Raw genomic sequence first — 17,808 nt, 5'->3', positions numbered from 1 at the left:
TTGTTATTATTAAATTAAATTTCTGAATCACCCCACCCCTGAGTACACAGGGCTCTGGGTGATTTACATAAATTAATATACAAAAATACAGTTTAAAAACAACAATCAGTTCACCCCAAAGTTTCACTGTCTTCCGATGGCGTCTATAATTTGATCTGAAACCTGCTCTGGACTGTTCTTCCATGTCATAGGCAGATTAAGGAGGAGGCCGAAGTGGGCAAGATGGAAAAAGAAAAAAGAGAAGAGGAGGGTGCCAGCCAGGGCCAAGAAGGCCACTCATTTAGGAAACAAGGTCATTCATTCTGCAATGGCTTTTCAGAGAACAGTTTAAACTTACCCATTTCAGACAGTTTTTGTAACAGATTGTGTTTAACTGATCTGGTTAACCTCACCCATGGCATTTAGAGCTTTATTAGAGCTCCATTTTTGCCACTCTCTATTTTAAATTATCATCTGTAAGGATATTTAAATGTTCTGATATTTCTTGCATTTTCTGTTATTATGTATGTGGCTACAAATTTTGTAAATAAATATCTAAATCAGGGAGCAGCTCTTTCAATTCTGCCCCCAGCAAAGTAGAAGCTTTCTCAAAGAGAAAGAAAGAGAGAGAGAGAGAGAGAGAGAGAGAGAGAGAGAGAGAGAGAGAGAGAATGGCCTTAAAGATCAGCAGTACCAGTGACAAAGACACAAGAAAGCTAGCAAAACAATGAACATAGCACATGGCTGCTCTTAAAATAGATCGCTCCAGCAGACAGACACACACTTACCTGTACTTTAAACCAGGAAAACTTATTTGCAGGCAACACCAGAGCTACCTTTAGAATATGATGCTGTAGAACAGGAGGAATCTCCTGCCGCAGTCCTTTTTCTGTAATAATACCTGGGGTGTAAAAATGAAAATATTGCTTTGTATTTTCCTCCTATCTTGGGAAATAGCTTCAGCCAGAAATTGTAATAAAATATAATTCACATTTATAAACACAGAAGAAATCTCAGATAAGTCAGGGTACGCCAATTAAGATTTCTCTAGAATATTAAAAGCTAATTTTCAATACATCATGTAGTCCTGAAAACACTGAATCTTGTCCCATTGAAGTAGTATACTTTTCATCTAGTCCCTGTAGCTGAGGCTTTAAGAGCAGCTTGACGGGTAGGCATTACAGATGACAATGTTTACCTTCAGGCTTTGAAAAGCTTTACCTGATGATTTACACACATTAATCTGTTGTTGAAGAGCAGGCCAGGTCAACTTTTGTTCTGCTCGTTGGTATCTCACAGACCTTAGTGCTATAGAGAATTCAGTGTAAGGACTACAACCCTGTGCCTTTCTTTCCCTCCCAGAACTGGGAGAGGGAAAGCAAGGCATTTAAACATGGCTGGGCTCCCTGCCTGCGCTTCTCCAGCAGCCCTGGGGCAGCAGGAGAAGGGAAGGCAGAGAGGAGGCTTTCCCTGGTCAGTTTCACTCCCACAGCTGACTGATGGGGAGTGAAATTAACTAGAGAAGCCACAGGGGGAGGGAAGTCGGTATTGGGCTATCTGAAAGCCAAAAAAAGCCGAATAAATTCTGGAAACTGTATTCAGTAGCCGAAAAGTTTTCTGAATTTGCATTCGGCTTTAGAAATACCAATAAATACCGATAAGGTATTAATTTGGTATTTTTTTCAATTCAGGAAAGCCAAATGCACATCCCTAGTTCCTGGTCCCCCAGGGCAGCATTTCTAAGGACATTTTGAGTTGTCTGGGGGGGGGGTGTCAGTGAACTTTGCTCCCCCCCATTGCACCCACAGAAATCTAGGCAGGATCTGACATAATGACAATAATTTTAAAGTACACTTACCTTTGATTAATTTACTAAAATCAAAGTTGCTTTGTGCCACCAAGTGAGGAACAACTTGCTGATAGAGACATATAACATGAAGTAATACAGCTTTCAAAAGAGTGGTCTCTGCATCATCTGAACCTTTAAAAATGAATTAACAGTTTTTGAAAAAAGTCCACAACAAAACAATGCCTCCTGCAAAGCTGTAAATTATTATATGTTCTTTTTCTTCTGATAGTAACAGTACAGTTGTATAAACAACAGTAGTCAGAGAAAAGGGTAATGAGAAATGTAACCAAATGAAGCCATTGGCATGGGATAATTCCTGTTTTGGTGGCAGCAGCTGATGCCGCCCCTGTAGTGGGACAGCAGCCGTCAGCAGCACTGTAAGGGAATATTCAACTAATACTATCCTAAGACTATAGGATAATACTATCCTAAGACTCCATATTCGTAAAGAATGTTTTAGTGATGATACTGATCTGATTATTTTATTGATATGTTGTAATCTGCTTTGAGACCCAGCTATGTAGGAGAAAGGTGAGATTAGAAATATTTTAAAATGAACAAAGAGTGCCAGGATCATAAGAGGACAGCATGGGGATAGGGGGAGATCAACAATAGGGGAGACAGAGAAAGACTGTTTCTGTGGCCATTCATAAAGCTTTCAGACTATCCCTGCTCGTTTTGTGTATGAAGACATGTAACCATTCAAAAGCTAAAAGGGGGATATCCCCTCTTTAGGAAATTTAGCTCTTACACCCCTCTTTCCTAAAAAAACTCTCTCCTAAAGAGTCCCTCTCTTTCCTAAAGAGCCTCTATCCCCTCCTTCATAAAAAGCCATCTTCGTTGCAGACCTTTGTTTGTGGTGTAAGAGCTAAATTTCCCTTCAACAATAATATTAGTTGCGACTGTTATGTAATATATATAAGAGAACATGATCCTTCTGTTGATCCTTCATGACAAAAAGACACTGCAAAAACAGAACAAGCAAAAACAATTTCCTTAAGTCTTACCAAGGCTGAGTACTCTGTCACACAAGAATACAGCAGACAGACATCTCTTTCCCAAAACTCTCTGGCTCCAAATTTTAACAAACAGGTTAAGAGTGAAGCCTGAAAAGGAACTCTCTAATGTCTTAATCTCCTTAGAAAGTAAAAGTACCAAGAGTACTCCTGCAAATAATTTCAGCGGGTCAGGGACACTGGGACAGTTCAAACAATGGTCCACTTATATGGTACGGAAGCAAGACCACATGTAGCATGCCACAAATCTCAGGTACCTGAACACCCATACATGGACATAATGCTTGAATAGGATATTCTTAGGCAAAATCCATCACACCAGGAATTCTTTTCCTGGATTATATGTGAGCTATTTATTGTGTTATATGTGAGCTATCTATTGTGTTATTCAATCTTATCCATTTTTTGATTTTATGTGTTTACATCCTATTCAAACATCTGTCTGAGATCACAGTTGGCAGCAGGAGGAAACCTACTTGACACAGACAAAAGGTAAGGAAAAAGATTACCCACTCTAACCCGTTAAGTATTGATGGTCTATTTTCTGCTTTTTCTGCTTGCACAAAACTGTAAAACAGGATTTTAATTTATGGGAAGAGTTTTGGGGAGAATTTGAACTATTAACTACTTTCAATTAAATGTGTTTCAGACCAGAATAATCAAAGACACACAAAAAAGCCCCGGGGTTGAAATAATTTGCTTGTAAGCCTTAGTAATCACTGACCTTGAGCCAGACATCCTGGAATCCAAAGTCTAATGGGCCTTAGAAAGCATTACTAACAACAAAGCTAGTGGAGGTGATGGTATTCCAGCTGAGCTATTCAAAGTCTTAAAAGATGATGCTGTTAAAGTGCTGCACTCAATTTGCCAGCAAATTTGGAAAACACAACAGTGGCCACAGGATTGGAAAAGGTCAGTATACATTCCAATCCCAAAGAAGGGCAATGCCAAGGAATGTTCAAACTATCACACAATTGCACTTATTTCACACGCTAGCTAGGTCATGCTCAAGATCCTACAAGCTAAACTTCAGCAGTACCTGGATAGAGAACTGCCAGAAGTACAAGCTGGGTTTCGAAGAGGTAGAGGAACTAGAGATCAAATTGTCAACATTCACTGGATTATGGAGAAAGCAAGAGAGTACCAGAAAAACATCTACTTCTGCTTCATTGACTATGCTAAAGCCTTTGATTGTGTGGATCACAACAAACTATGGCAAGTCCTTAAAGACATGGGAGTACATGTCTCTTGAGAAACCTGTATAAGGGTCAAGAAGCAACAGTTAGAACAGGATAAGGAACAACTGATTCGTTTAGCATAGGAAAAGGAGTACGACAAGGATGCATATTGTCCCCTTGCTTATTTAATGTATATGCAGAGTACATCATGCGAAATGCTGGCCTGGACATCAAAAAAAATAAGATCATGGCATCTGGACCTATTACTCCTTGGCAAATAGAAGGGGAACTCATGGAAGCAGCGACAGACTTCACGTTCCTGGGATCCAAGATCACTGCAGATGGTGATTGCAGCCATGAAATTAAAAGATGCCTGTTCCTTGGGAGGAAAGCAATGGCAAACCTAGGCAGCATAATAAAAAGTAGAGACATCACCCTGCCAATAAAAGTCTGTATGGTCAAAGCAATGGTATTCCCAGTAGTACTGTATGGCTGCAAGAGTTGGACTATAAAAAAAGCCGAGCGCCAAAGAATAGATTCTTTTGAATTATGGTGCTAGCGAAGACTCTTGAGAGTTCCCTGGACTGCAAGAAGATCAAATCAGTCAATCCTAAAAGAAATCAACCCTGACTGTTCCCTGGAAGGCCAGATACTGAAGCTGAAGCTCAAATACTCTGGCCACCAAATGAGAAGGGAGCACTCACTGGAGAAGACCCTGATGCTGGGAAAAATTGAAGGTAACAGAAGAAGGGGACGGCAAAGGATGAGATGGTTAGACAGTGTTATCGAGGCAACAAACATGAAATTAAGCAAACTCCCAAGCACGGTGGAAGACAGGAGGGCCTGGCATGATGTGGTTCATGGGGTCGCGAAGAGTCGGACTCGACTGTACGATTGAACAAGAAGTCTTAGTTACGGCTGCTAGTACAAAACCTAGACCTTGGAGAACTACTGCCATTCAGAGTCAGCAACACCGGCCAATGATTATATTCAGTATTATGCACCTTCATATGTGAGAGCCAATGTGGTGTAGTGGTTAGGAGCACTAACTCTAATCTGGAGAATTGGGTTTGATTCCCCAATCCTCCACATGCAGCTGACCTTGGGTCAGTTACAAGTCCTTCCAGAGCTGTTCTCTCAAGGGTAGTCCTAGAAAGAACTCTCTCAGCCCCACCTACTTCACAGGATGTCTGTGTTGTGGGGAGGGGAAGGGAAAGGAGATTGTAAGCCGCTCTGTAACTCCTTTGGGTAGTGAAGGGCGGGCTATAAATCCAATCTCTTCTTTTTCTTCTTAATACGGCATTCACCAAAAATATAAACATGTATTTAATGTACCACTGAAATTTGCTGAACAATCTGGAGGGCAAGGTATATCTCTCAACTACCCCACCACCAACAGACATAATTTTAAAACAATCCTGAGGAAACTCTCAGATCCTAAGATCTCATTTATGTCTATGGGGGATGAATCAAGAGAACAATTACTAGAAACAGTGACTATTTTAGCACTTTCATCATGACATGTAATTCAGGCCAGTTTGCATGAGACAAAACCACTTCACAGGAAGCGGGGCTGAGGTGACAGTTTTGCTTAAGATGCTCCAACAAATCCTAACGTAACTGCCAGGATACAACAGACTTTATAATATGTTATGGGAAACGGAGATTGTTTGTATAATACTTGGGTCAGGACAGCATGTATTCTGCCCTTAAATATAATAATATATTACAAAATATAAAATTAAGCAATTGGATCAAGAAAACTGCGATTTTGCTAGTTGTATAAATTATGCAGATTAAGCAACTGTTTCCTTATTTTGCATAATGTACTCTCCAGCAGAAGGAAGAGGAGGAGGAGGAAGAGGAAGGAAGAAGAGATTGGATTTAAACCCAGCCCTTCACTACCCAAAAGAGTCTCAGAATGGTTTACAATCTCCTTTCCCTTTCCCTCTCCACAATAGACACCCTATGAGATAGGTGAGGCTGAGAAAGCTCTTTCCAGAATAGCTCGTGAGAGAACAGCTCGGAAAGAACCTGTAAATGACCCAAGGTCATACCATTTGACTTATGAAAGCACTGAAATATGAAAGCATTTTAATACACAAGTGAGAGAGTGGGAGGCAGGCAGGGACAAAGTACTACACAACAGTACAGCCCTCAATTCTTGAACAGAATTCCTGCACCACTTCCTGAAATCTTATCAAGCCCATTTTTACTGCTATAAAGGCCAGAGTTAATTTCTTTTTAAGTGAAGATTTTCAGATGCTGAATTTTGCATCCAGTACAAGTCTGGCACGTGCACAGGCTGGAAAAATGCATACAGGGCACACAGTGACTCTTGTAAGAAAAGTCATGAAAAGCCTTCAAACAAGAGTTCAGCTTTAAGAATGTTCTCAAATGCCATTTAAAAAGCATCAGTACCCCCCACACACACACACACAAGAAGTCATCAGCATCTGATCAAAAGATGGAAATGAGCAACTTTAAATCACATAAAGTATCATCAGATGTGACTCATTAATAAACACCATTCACATGCATACCAGATAAGATGAATACAATTGTCTTACCATGGTCTACAACCTCAGTAATTTCCTCCACCATGGAAGCAGGATCTTCTTCCCTTCTCTGTCCATCCTGTTCCTTCTCTTGCTTTAGAAGTGACTGCCAGACTGCTATTATGTTAGTCATATCTGGTAAAAGCTGTTTTTTTAAAAAAGGCTAGCATCAGCTAATGAACAGTTACACAATTCTTTCATAAAAGATTATTTACAAAGCAGAAACACAGGAGAAGGGATATAAGAAAGGTTGATCATCATTAACTTTTGTGAACGAGGTATCAAGCATTTTGAGCTTAGAAGTGCTGCTTTAGTTAACCCAAATTATTATGGGAAAGGGAGAGGGGGTGTTGATTTTTGTTCTTAGATATCAATTTACTTCAGAAAAGTTTAATTCAAGAGTTCCTAAAGATTTTTACTCAGTATCCTTGCAGAAGTTCAAAGCTTCAAGCAGTTTCAGTTTTACCTCAGGAAAGCAGGAAACCATTTTTCCACCTCTAAAAGTACATTACAGCCATCAGTTCATGTGTTGTCAGTATTATTCCAACAATATAATTTCAAGTCAGGTGTGTAATTCCCTGAACCCGCTTCCCCACAATCAGGTATTCCACAACAAATCCTCAAGTCTCCCAAAAGGCTTAACATGAACACTATTTTAGTGTCTCGCACAACAACCTCTCTCTTAATACTCTAAGCATCATGACTTAAAAATCACACCAATATTACTTAATATGGGAAAATGTCAATAGAATACCTTTGAGAGTTTAGCTTCTACAATACAAAAACAGACTAGTTCTTGAGCATACTGAGGCATCTCCTGTAACACAAATTGTGATTCTGTACCAGTTTCTTTTCTTTGTACCTTGCTCAGCGCTTCCCTGTAATGCTGAACAAATTCCTGCATCATAGATGAAGTGTAGACTTCAGACTTCTCCCATATCTTCTCATTCAGACAATGTTCAATGTTTTTCAGTGTTCTTTTCAAGATTATTGACAGAAGTGAAAAGATTGTATGTTTCACTGTTTTACTGGCTATCTAAAATTTAAAAAGAGGGTTAAACTGTTACTTTGCTTCAACTTCATCTTCCATATTCAAACTCAATTAATATTCAAATTTACTTACAAGCACTTACTGGAAAGGAAATGGGCATTTAAAGGCGAGTAATAAATGATCTGTTTTGCTACCTTCCAGCTTATGTTTCGGAGACTAATTTGGTTCCATCACATTTTTTCTCCTACCATGCATCACATTCCTTTTTTAAACTGAGAATGTGCCATGGGTACCAACTGAGTTCAGTACACACATTAAAAGAAAAAGCTCATCTATGTTCCTTCAGTTGTTCAAATGAAAATTTATGACCAAGTAAACTAGCAAATACTCAAGTGACTCAGACAGATACAATAGATTTCCCCCTAACTGGCTAATACAATTTGTTAAAAGACAGAAAAAGATGCAAAGCATGTAAACTGACTATCTTGTATTGGATGATGGTGTAGATAACGGACAAAACATTGTATTAAATATTACATACTCCTACACTAAGCCGGTCTAATAAAAAGATAAATGTACTTATTTTGCATCTCGTATTGGCTGTGATCAGTGTAGTGACTGCTGTACACTGAATTAAAAAATAATAAATCTATAGCTCAATTTTATAATATGTAAAATACAAGCTCACATTTTTGTAAATATGTAAAATACAAACTCACATTTTTGTAAGTATGTGGTAGGAACCTCATATTGTAAAATGTCCCTTACTTCTTCTCATAATTGTGTACCTAGGTGGACTTCAGGAGATTCATTAGCAGATTCTCACTGGGACAATGTCCAAGCCATGCTTTGTGCCCCAGTGTATTTATTTTGTTTTTATAGTTGGTACACAGCAGTTGTCATTACATGAATACAATTCTTAGATATTAATTTACTTCAGAACAGATCTTGTTTAGTTCAAGAGTTTTCAAGGATTTTTACTCAGCACTCTTGCAGAATGTCAAGCTCCAAGGAGCCCAAGGGAGTATACATGGATTTCCCTTACAATAAATTTTGGGGGCAGATGATAACTGACCCGAGGTCATCCAGTTAGTTTAGTGGGTATGAAACCAAGTCTTCACAGTAAAGTCCAACCTAAGCCTCAATACCCTTTTGTCAGACCTCCAGAGACCCTGGCTGGCTATTTATTTATTATTTATTATTTAATTCAATTTATACCCCGCCCTCCCCGCAATGCGGGCTCAGGGCGGCTTACATAGGGGCAAACGCCAATATAAAACATAATTAAAACCATTTAAAATCCAACAGTACAAAAACATTCATAATAAGTTACTGACTAAAGTGCTCTAGATGTTCTACATGAAATTTCAGAGATGGCATATTTGAACTGTTCAGCATCGTCTGAACAGGTGAAGATGGAATAATGATGATGGTAGTGGCGGCTCCTACTCATACGCCTGGTGGAAGAGCTCCGTCTTACAGGCCCTGCGGAACTGCACAAGGTCCCGCAGGGCCCGGATCTCCTCCGGGAGCTCGTTCCACCAGATAGGAGCCGCCACCGAGAAAGCCCTGGCCCTGGTAGCGGCCAGCCTGGCCTCTTTGGGACCTGGCACTGCCAGGAGATGTTGGGTCCCGGACCGAAGTGCTCGCGGGGGAACATATGAGGAAAGGCGGTCCCTTAGGTAAGCTGGACCCAGACCATGTAGGGCTTTAAAGGTAAGAACCAGCACTTTGAAACGAATCCGGTACGCTATTGGCAGCCAGTGCAGCGCTTTCAGCACAGGCTGGATGTGGTCCCTTCTAGGAAGACCCATCAACAGCCTGGCCGCAGCATTCTGCACTAGCTGCAGCTTCCGGATTTGCGACAAAGGCAGCCCCATGTAGAGAGCGTTACAGTAGTCTAGCCTCAAGGTGACCGTCGCATGGATCACTGTGGCCAAGTCACTGCGGTCGAGGAAGGGGACCAACTGCCGCACCAGCCGCAGATGGTAGAAGGCTGACTTGGCAGTGGCTGCCACCTGGGCCTCCATAGATAACGAGGAGTCCAGGAGCACTCCCAAACTCCTAACCTCCGGCGCTGGCACCAAAGGCACCCCATCGAAGGTCGGGAGAGGGAGCCCTAACCCCAAACCACCGCGACTCAGGCCCAGGACCTCCGTCTTCGCCGGGTTTAACTTCAGCCTGCTCAGTCGGAGCCAACCAGCCACGGCCTGTAATGCCCGGTGCAGATCTTCAGGGACAGAGCTCGACCGGCCGCCCAACATCAGATAGAGCTGGGTGTCATCCGCATATTGATGACACCCAAGCCCATACCTCCGGGCAATCTGGGCAAGGGGGCGCATATAGATGTTAAACAATAGCGGGGAGAGAACAGCCCCCTGAGGCACCCCACACACTAGAGGGTGCCTCTGGGACTGCTGCTCCCCTATAACCACCCTTTGTCCCCGACCACGGCGAACAGAGGTAAGCCATTGAAGGGCGAGCCCCTGAATCCCCACGTCGGCGAGACGGTGGGTCAGCAGCTGATGGTCGACCATATCGAATGCGGCCGACAGATCTAACAACAACAGCGCCGCCACACCGCCTCGATCCAGATGCCGTCGGAGGTCGTCAGTAAGGGCGACCAATACAGTCTCCGTCCCATGCCCTGGGCGAAAGCCGGACTGGAAGGGGTCTAGGATGGAGTCTAGGAGTGTTCCTTTTAAGCTGAGTTAGTGTGAGGTAGCTCACAGTTTTTTAGCCTCTGGCTCGCACTCCCCCCCCCCTTTTTTTGGCCCCCTGAAGGGGATTTTTTTATTTGCATTTCTAAAAAAACCTACAAAACTACAACGAAAAGGGGAGGGAAAACTACAAACTATGGGTGAAAGAAAAAGCAGGCACTAAAAGCCCAAGTGTTGAAGGTTACAAACTGCTTATAAAAAATATTTGTTACTCTTAATGATCACTTTCATACATGAGGAGTATCATCAATCATTGCTTCAGTTATCAAAACCAGCTTATCAGGCTAGAAAGAGAGTAATTCCATAGCTAATTAACAAAAATATAGACCTTGAAAGACTTCGACATCTCTCTATATGCTTCCCCCCCCCCGCCACAGATAAAACATTGTGGAGCCAAGGTTCCCTCAGTCCATACAAACACACAGATTTATCCTCTTCCTTCTCTGTTGAATCTTCTTTCATTATCAGCTTCAATATAACAGGCTCTGTCCAATTAATACCGCTTTCCCCAGAACTTTCATTCGCTTTCTTGCTTGTCTTAGATCATAAGAGTCCTTCCTTTTGTTGCTTCCGATGCGCGCTGATTGGAGAATCCGACTGTTCACTTTGCAGGCAGATTTTATAAAATAAGGGTGACCAAGCCCTTTGCTCCAAAATCACTTTTTAATCGGCCTGCAACAATCCAATATAAGCTAAACTTTAGAGTCTCCATACATTCTTAATTTCCTCTATGATCAAAGATTTGCTGCTTTCTTGGTTTAAAATTACAGCAACATTTAGAGCCGGTTCCCTCCAGTACACCGCTTTAGCCAGCAGAGGGCAAACGATTTTAAGCCGTAGGTCACCTGACCTAACCTTCCGATCTCCTTCTTCCTGAGGAAAGCTTGGGTCCCGCCTACTTCAATGCCTCCAATCGCCATCTTGGGGAGATGTTTACATTTACCAAAAAAGTTGCGAAAGCCTCAGAGGGCTGTAAATGCTCATTTTTTGGAAAAATTCTTTGCTCTAGTACTACTGTTATAATCCATGCCACTGCATGCTCAGTCCCTCCCCATCGTGTTTCCGCTTCATTAGGTCATTTAGGGGGTAGGGCGTCCCCTCCCACTTGTATTGGGGGGGCTTTGCATCAGGGCTTCGATATCTCGCTTCAACTTTAACTCACTCATCAGTCTTCAGGACAATCCAACAGGTCTCCCTGGGATCTTGCTGGGCAGAGTTAAATCGCCAAACCTTCATACGCTTGTCCCGGCGTGTGCTTTGAGTCCAATGCTGGGAATCAGGACAGGACCTTTGGGGCAAAGAGGGAAGCGCTGAGCAAGGTACAAAGGAAGGGCTCTCCCCTGGCTAGGAGCCTATTGCCCAAGGGCTCCATGGGGAGTGTGGACGATCGCGCCCCCTCCTATCCTCTGATTCATGGCAAGTGTCTCTCGGAGCTGCGAGAAGACACGGACATCTTTAAAACGCCAAAGCCCGGAAGTCTGGCTCGCATCTTTTTGTATTCGCCCAGGAAGGATGGCTCCAGAGAAAACTAATTTATGCAGTAGCCAAAGCGTTCATTCACAACTTTAGTGCCAGTAGCTCACAAAGTAGAATGTTTGCTCACAAGACTCCACAGCTTAGAGGGAGCATTGCTGGCTACTGTGTGAGGGTTTTTCTTATATTCTTATCCTATCCACAACACCATTCTTTTTTTTTTCCCCAAAAGAAAATTATTTTCTAAAACCTACAAGAAAAATAGGGAAGGGGAAACTATAAACTACGGGAGAAAGTAAAGATAAACCACTAAAAACCCAAGAGGTGGGGGTCATATAATGCTTACAATAAAATAGCTTTGAATTTTAAAAAAGAGTAATTTGTTACATTGTAAGTGATTGTTAACATCGCTTAAATAATTCAAGTCCAGGTATTCTGACTTAGTAAAGAACCATGCACAAGAACGGTTAGATAATAAGAATCAAAAGTCAAACTTCAGAGAAAATTAGCATCTCATTTGACTCTTCTTTCCCTCTATCGATATCCTTGCTTGGGGGCAGCCACCCCAAGTTCCAAATCCGAATCTTCTCCAGTAAGTGCTTCATCACCACTCCCCTTGTTGCTCTTCTCATCCTCTGCTCCTGTTGGATCCAATTGTTGCTGCAGAAACTCTCTTGCTTTCATAACAGAGTCAATTTTCCCCTCTTATCTTTAAATTTGAAGAGTATGCCTTCGGGTACGATCCATTTGTAGGATATGTTGTTCTTTTGTAGAAACACAGCCAAGTCTCTGTATTTTTTCCTTTTTTTCCTTAGTTCAAAGGGAATGTCTTTCAAAACTCTTATCTCCTTGCCATCAATTTTAAGGGTAGTTCCATTTGTTGCTTTTAATATCTGATCCCTCACTTGTCTCCTGGAGAATCTCACCACCACCTCACCGGGCAGATTATTTTTCTTTATGTATTCTGAATATGACTACATCCATTTCACCTTGTAGAAAATCCGCTTTAAAATCTGCCTCCGGTCCCAAAGCATCATTCAAAATCTGTAAGATTCTCCCCTTTAGTCTCAGGAACTCCCTGGAATCTCAGTGAAAAGCTTACCTTTTCCATTTGTAGCTGTAGAAGCTGAGCTTCATCCGAGTTTCTCTTCTTTTCCATATCCTGCATTTGCTTTTTAAGCTTTTTGGTCTTGGCATCCACTTCTTTCAGATTCTCAGCTGTTTGCTCAGTGTGTTTTTTTTTAAAGTCTCATCCAGTTGCTGTTGCTGTGCAGCGAAATTTTGATTGAGTGTCTTCATTTGCTCCAGCAGGGGTCACAATGCTTCTGTTAGCATCTTAGAGAAGTCTATGGTTGTTTCGGTCGCGTGACCACACTCGCCGGGCTAGCACTTCCTGAAGGAAGCTTAGGTTTTGTTTGCTTATCTTTCTCTGTCTTCTTCAGTGACATCTTTGAAGCTGTTTACCTTTAACAAAGTTTGCCAAAAGTCTCTAAAGTCTGCAAATTACCTGTAATTTTCTTGTAAGTTCCTTACTATAGTCCCATTTTGCTTTCAGTTCCACCCCCCTTTAAAAGGCATGCTTTAAGTCCATTTTTATTTCCGTGGGGGGTCCCACCCCCCCTCGCTTACTTTAGGGGGGACTTTCAGCCATTTCTCTGGTTCTCATTTCAACCAAACTCACTTTCAATGTAGATGATGTAGATCTCGCCATCAAATGTGTAAAATGCTCCACTTCCACACACTTGTCCCGGTGTGCGTCTCTGAGACCAGTACTGGAACACAGCGGCGAGACCATCGGGGCATCGGAACGCCTCAATCCACCGTCTCCGTGCCAGAGGAGAGGAGATCCTCAGTGCCTCATGGCTAGTAGCCCTTCGCAAAGGCTCTGGGGGGGGTGCGTACAATCGCACCCCCGCTCATCTGCAAGCTCACGGATCACGTCCTCGGGAGCTCCCAAGAGACGTGTCCGCCATTAGAACACCAAAACCGGAAGTCTCCACAACACCATTCACAACACAGGCTCCCCCAACCCATACACATTGTTCCAGCTCACATTCCTAGGATCCCTGTATATGTAAAAGCCAAGCTTCCATGAGTGCAAAAGAACTGACAGTAGCTGGAAGATTCACTAGTGGCCTGTACCTGGACCAGATATCCCATTTTATATACAGTAAGACAAATGACAAACAAGACAGCAATTCTTACAAAGCCACACAACTAGTCAGAAAGAAAGGTGGAAATACAACCCATGACTTCATGACTAAGGCAACTAGATGACAATACTTCCATTCTTTAAAAAAAATAAGCTAGAGAAATCTAGTTCACTTTGAACTAAAGGGCTTTAAAAATATCATCAATTCCTGACTTAATTCTAAGTTTTAAAGAGAAAGAACCAAGAACAACTATGACTATACGCATCTCTAAAGCCCTCCCAAGCATTCAAAGCACTTTTCACACCTCGCCCCCACAAACACATGAACATGTGTTCAGACTACAGTGGGGAATTAGTTTGTGTGTTTGTGCAGGGAGCAGAAAGCGGGGATGTTTTACCTAAAGAGATGTAGCAAGTTTTCAATAATTAAAGAATGACAGAACCCTGATTTCAATATTTTTAAAGGAATACATGGAATTTATTAAGGCATTTGGTACAAAAGTGGGGAGGCTTATCCTAAGCAAATATTAGGAAATACTCAGCTCCTCTGAGCCCACTTGTGGAATAGGGCAGGGTAAATTTATTATTATTATTATTATTATTATTATTATTATTTTTGTTATTGACACAGACAAACAACACATTCCTTATCCAGATTAGCAATATAACAACAAATGGACCAAAGCTACTCCACTTTGGAGCAGGAGTCACCTTTAAGCTAAAGGTGTGAATGTGGGAATAGGACACAGAAGAAGTTGGAACAGAGGTATCCAGTCCCAGAGCATAAGAGAAGCTATGTTGGATCAGGCCAGTGGCCATCTCCCCCACCCCTTCAGTAGAAACTGTGGCACTGCAAGCCCAACAGGACTAAGGTCAAGGAGGAAATGTCAGGCACAGGTTCAAAAGTGTACAGAATGAGCTCCCTGAAAGCTACACACACCAAACACACAGGAAACCTCACCCTGGTGCACACTCCTCTATGATCTTTCCAAATTGGGGACAGATTACATTTCTGGAGTCCCATGTATGGAACCCATTTATACCCTCCAACCCCTCCTGAGTGCGAACACCTCTGTGTGCCGTGAGGGTGAAAGTGCAGAAGGGTGCTTGCTGTGGGGAGAGAGTCCTCCACCTGCTGTGTGCCACAGGCCCCCGGGCACCAAACCCATCCTGCCAGGCCACTGGAGCCCGGCCATAGCAGGGCATCACCAGGGATCTCAGAGCCTCCTTCTCCTGATCTGTTCCTGGCCCTGGGGCTCTCCACAGAGGCAAAAGAGTTGTTAGCACTGCCCGGAGACACCAGCAGTCACTAACACTCTTTGGACAGCAGGACTCTGACAGCAGTGATTCAGAAGGCAGGGGGTAAGCATCCTCCCCTTCCACATTCCAGCTCTCTGTTGTTGCTCCCCCCTCAAGTACACCTGCTCCAATCCTAGGACCACAGTTTGAAAACATTTCCGCATTCTCCTGTGTTACCTATGTGGTAGAGTGCCAGGTGTGCTATACCCATGTCTGGAGGGGTGCAGTCCTAAGTAGATATATATCCTTCCAAGCCTATTGAAGTCAATAGGTTTAGAAGGATATTAACTCTGTTTTAGGTTGCACTGGTAGTCATTCTTGTAGCCCCTATGCTACACCAGTTCCCTTGCTGTTTCCAGAAGAACCCTCCTCCCTATACACATTCAAATGATAAAAACTCTTACATTTAATCCCTGGGTGAACATTGCTTTATTGCATACTGCTGGAATGGTTGTCACCATCACCATGGAAAGCAACTTCGGAAGTGGAATAAACTCTGCAGTTTTAAAACAGTTGGAAACCTCTGGCTGAGCCTCATAGATCTGAAATTAAACAAAACATGTTCTTAGATGGTACAAATATAATTCTGTGGCACTCCAATCCAACAGAACTAATACAAAGGGAGTATTATCTAAAAGACATTAATAAAAAGTCCAGAATGTCCAATTTCACAGAGGAGAAAGATTATTTGAAATTTAAAAACAGGTAGCCGATGTTATCACTCTCCATTAAAATTGGAATTTGGCCAACAGAATTATAAGAATCCAAGTATGGCCTTTAAACCATTATTAAACAACACTAAGCCAACAGCTCTGTAAAACAGCAGTGAGCACAGTATCCAATGCCAGGCTCCTAAGAGGCCCGCTTCCCCTTGATCTGGCAGTGGAAGGCTGCCCTGGCCCCTGTGTCAGAGTAAAAATCAGCACTGCTGCATGGTGGGCAGAAATTCTCCATAGGGCACCAACTGTGCTAGGCAAAACAGCTGGGCAGCCAAGGAAGAACCACTAATGAAATCTTCCCAATTCCAACACCCATGGGCATGTTCACTCCTTGTTTTGAATGGATTTGTACATAGGGTACAGCTAAATAACACAGCCTCACTTCATTAGGGCAGAATGCCATTTGTGGTTGGTTGTAGTTAAAAACTTTCCCTCAGCTTCCAGCAGCTATGACAACAAAAAGGATTGGCCACCTAAAGTAACAGCATACATACACTGCAAGCCACTCATTAGTTTCGTTTCCAGTTTTGTGTGAAACTCAGGAATATTGCTAACTACACAGCAATTTTTTCAAACCAGCAAATTCCCCACCCCCAATGACATCTTCGACATTTTTGCTATTTTATAGTTTTATATTTTATGGTCTCTCATCTTCTTTTTAACGATTTGTAATGTATTTTTAGGGGAGCATGATATATTGTGGAGTCAGATTAATGACATATAAGTTTGAAAAGGAATGTTGTAGACCAAGTCTAAAAAGCCTGTTATTCATGTAGCAATGAACAGTACACACTGCTAAAATGCTTTAACCAAGAAACACACAGGAAGAATAGATAATTCTCCAGAGACCTTTTATGACTCCATAAGCCTACTGTTGGCGGAATCTTTTCCCTAAATCGTCTACTTTTTCCCCAGACCAGCTAAATATTTACCACCTTTTCAAATGCCTTTGTTTTTACTTTCTATCTGTATTTTTTTCCAGGCTAAAAAGTTCATATTCATGGAAGTTTTACAAGGTTTTTTTTTAAAGGATGCCATTCTCTGTCTCTCATTTTCATGCTAATCTTCGCTCTATGGTTCCAGTTTTAGCATATGAGCTGTCAAAGCAACTCAAGGTTTGTAGGTTAAATGAGTAGTATCATTAAATTAAAGTCCCTTATCTTCAGCAGTTAGCTTTCTTCTTTCTTTTCTACAGTATGTATTGTGTTAAGAATGACAACTTTTACATTCTTCCTGTTTAAAATACTCGAATCTTTATTGATATAAAAGCTACTCATAATTTTGGAGAGTTCCTAATTCAGCCACTGTTACATAATTTCTCCAACGTCAAACTCAGTCTCTTAATAAAATTAATTTAATGTTCACTGTTCCCTTTTAAAAACCCCAAAACACATTTATTTGTTAGTTACCTTTCTGAATCACCCTTCTGCAAGCATCCAAAGTGAGGTATAAGGAATAAAGCATATGCATTAATGTCAATCCAACTCAATTAGTTGGATTCGACTTAGGTTGAAATTTGATTACTTTCTTTAGAACATTTTCCTTCAAATTTCTAGCACTAAATATGTATCAGCTCTGGAAACTTCTGTCAAGAGCCAAGTCCCACAGCTGTCTCTTTAGCAGCCTCTTGTCAGCAAGCTGCCATAAGGTGTTCTTTTCTGTATGTTACATTGTGCCCTGTCCATCCCCCCTGTGTTTTCCCTGTGTAGGTGTTTACTGTCTTTTGCTTGCTACATCTGCGGAACTGCTCAAGGTCAACCAGCTGGAGGTGGGATAGAGTTATGGCGTTGCTTAGCTTATTATGTATCTCATGCCTGAGAACTGAACTTGTGTTTATGTTGCAGAACCGTTGTGTTCCCAAGGAATTGGGCGCT

At 41.9% G+C, this 17,808-nt stretch overlaps 1 protein-coding gene across 1 annotated transcript in view; it reads right to left on the bottom strand.

Annotated features, from left to right (window-relative positions):
- The window catches only part of URB1 (URB1 ribosome biogenesis 1 homolog (S. cerevisiae)), an 80,722-nt gene that overhangs the window by 50,050 nt on the left and 12,864 nt on the right, over window positions 1-17,808 (bottom strand). The window contains exons 10-14 of the mRNA XM_015415538.1: window positions 15,620-15,757; window positions 7,443-7,616; window positions 6,593-6,725; window positions 1,838-1,960; window positions 768-880 (exon numbers count right to left, since the gene is read on the bottom strand). Coding sequence (XP_015271024.1) covers window positions 768-880; window positions 1,838-1,960; window positions 6,593-6,725; window positions 7,443-7,616; window positions 15,620-15,757 — 681 coding nt within the window. The remainder of the gene's footprint in view (window positions 1-767; window positions 881-1,837; window positions 1,961-6,592; window positions 6,726-7,442; window positions 7,617-15,619; window positions 15,758-17,808) is intronic.

The sequence above is a fragment of the Gekko japonicus genome, unplaced genomic scaffold (assembly GCF_001447785.1).
Source record: "Gekko japonicus isolate JY-2015 unplaced genomic scaffold, Gekko_japonicus_V1.1 scaffold1865, whole genome shotgun sequence".
NCBI classification, from domain to species: Eukaryota; Metazoa; Chordata; class Lepidosauria; order Squamata; family Gekkonidae; genus Gekko; species Gekko japonicus.
Note: the sequence above shows the minus strand (reverse complement) of the source record. Positions and strands in the feature narration are given on the sequence as shown.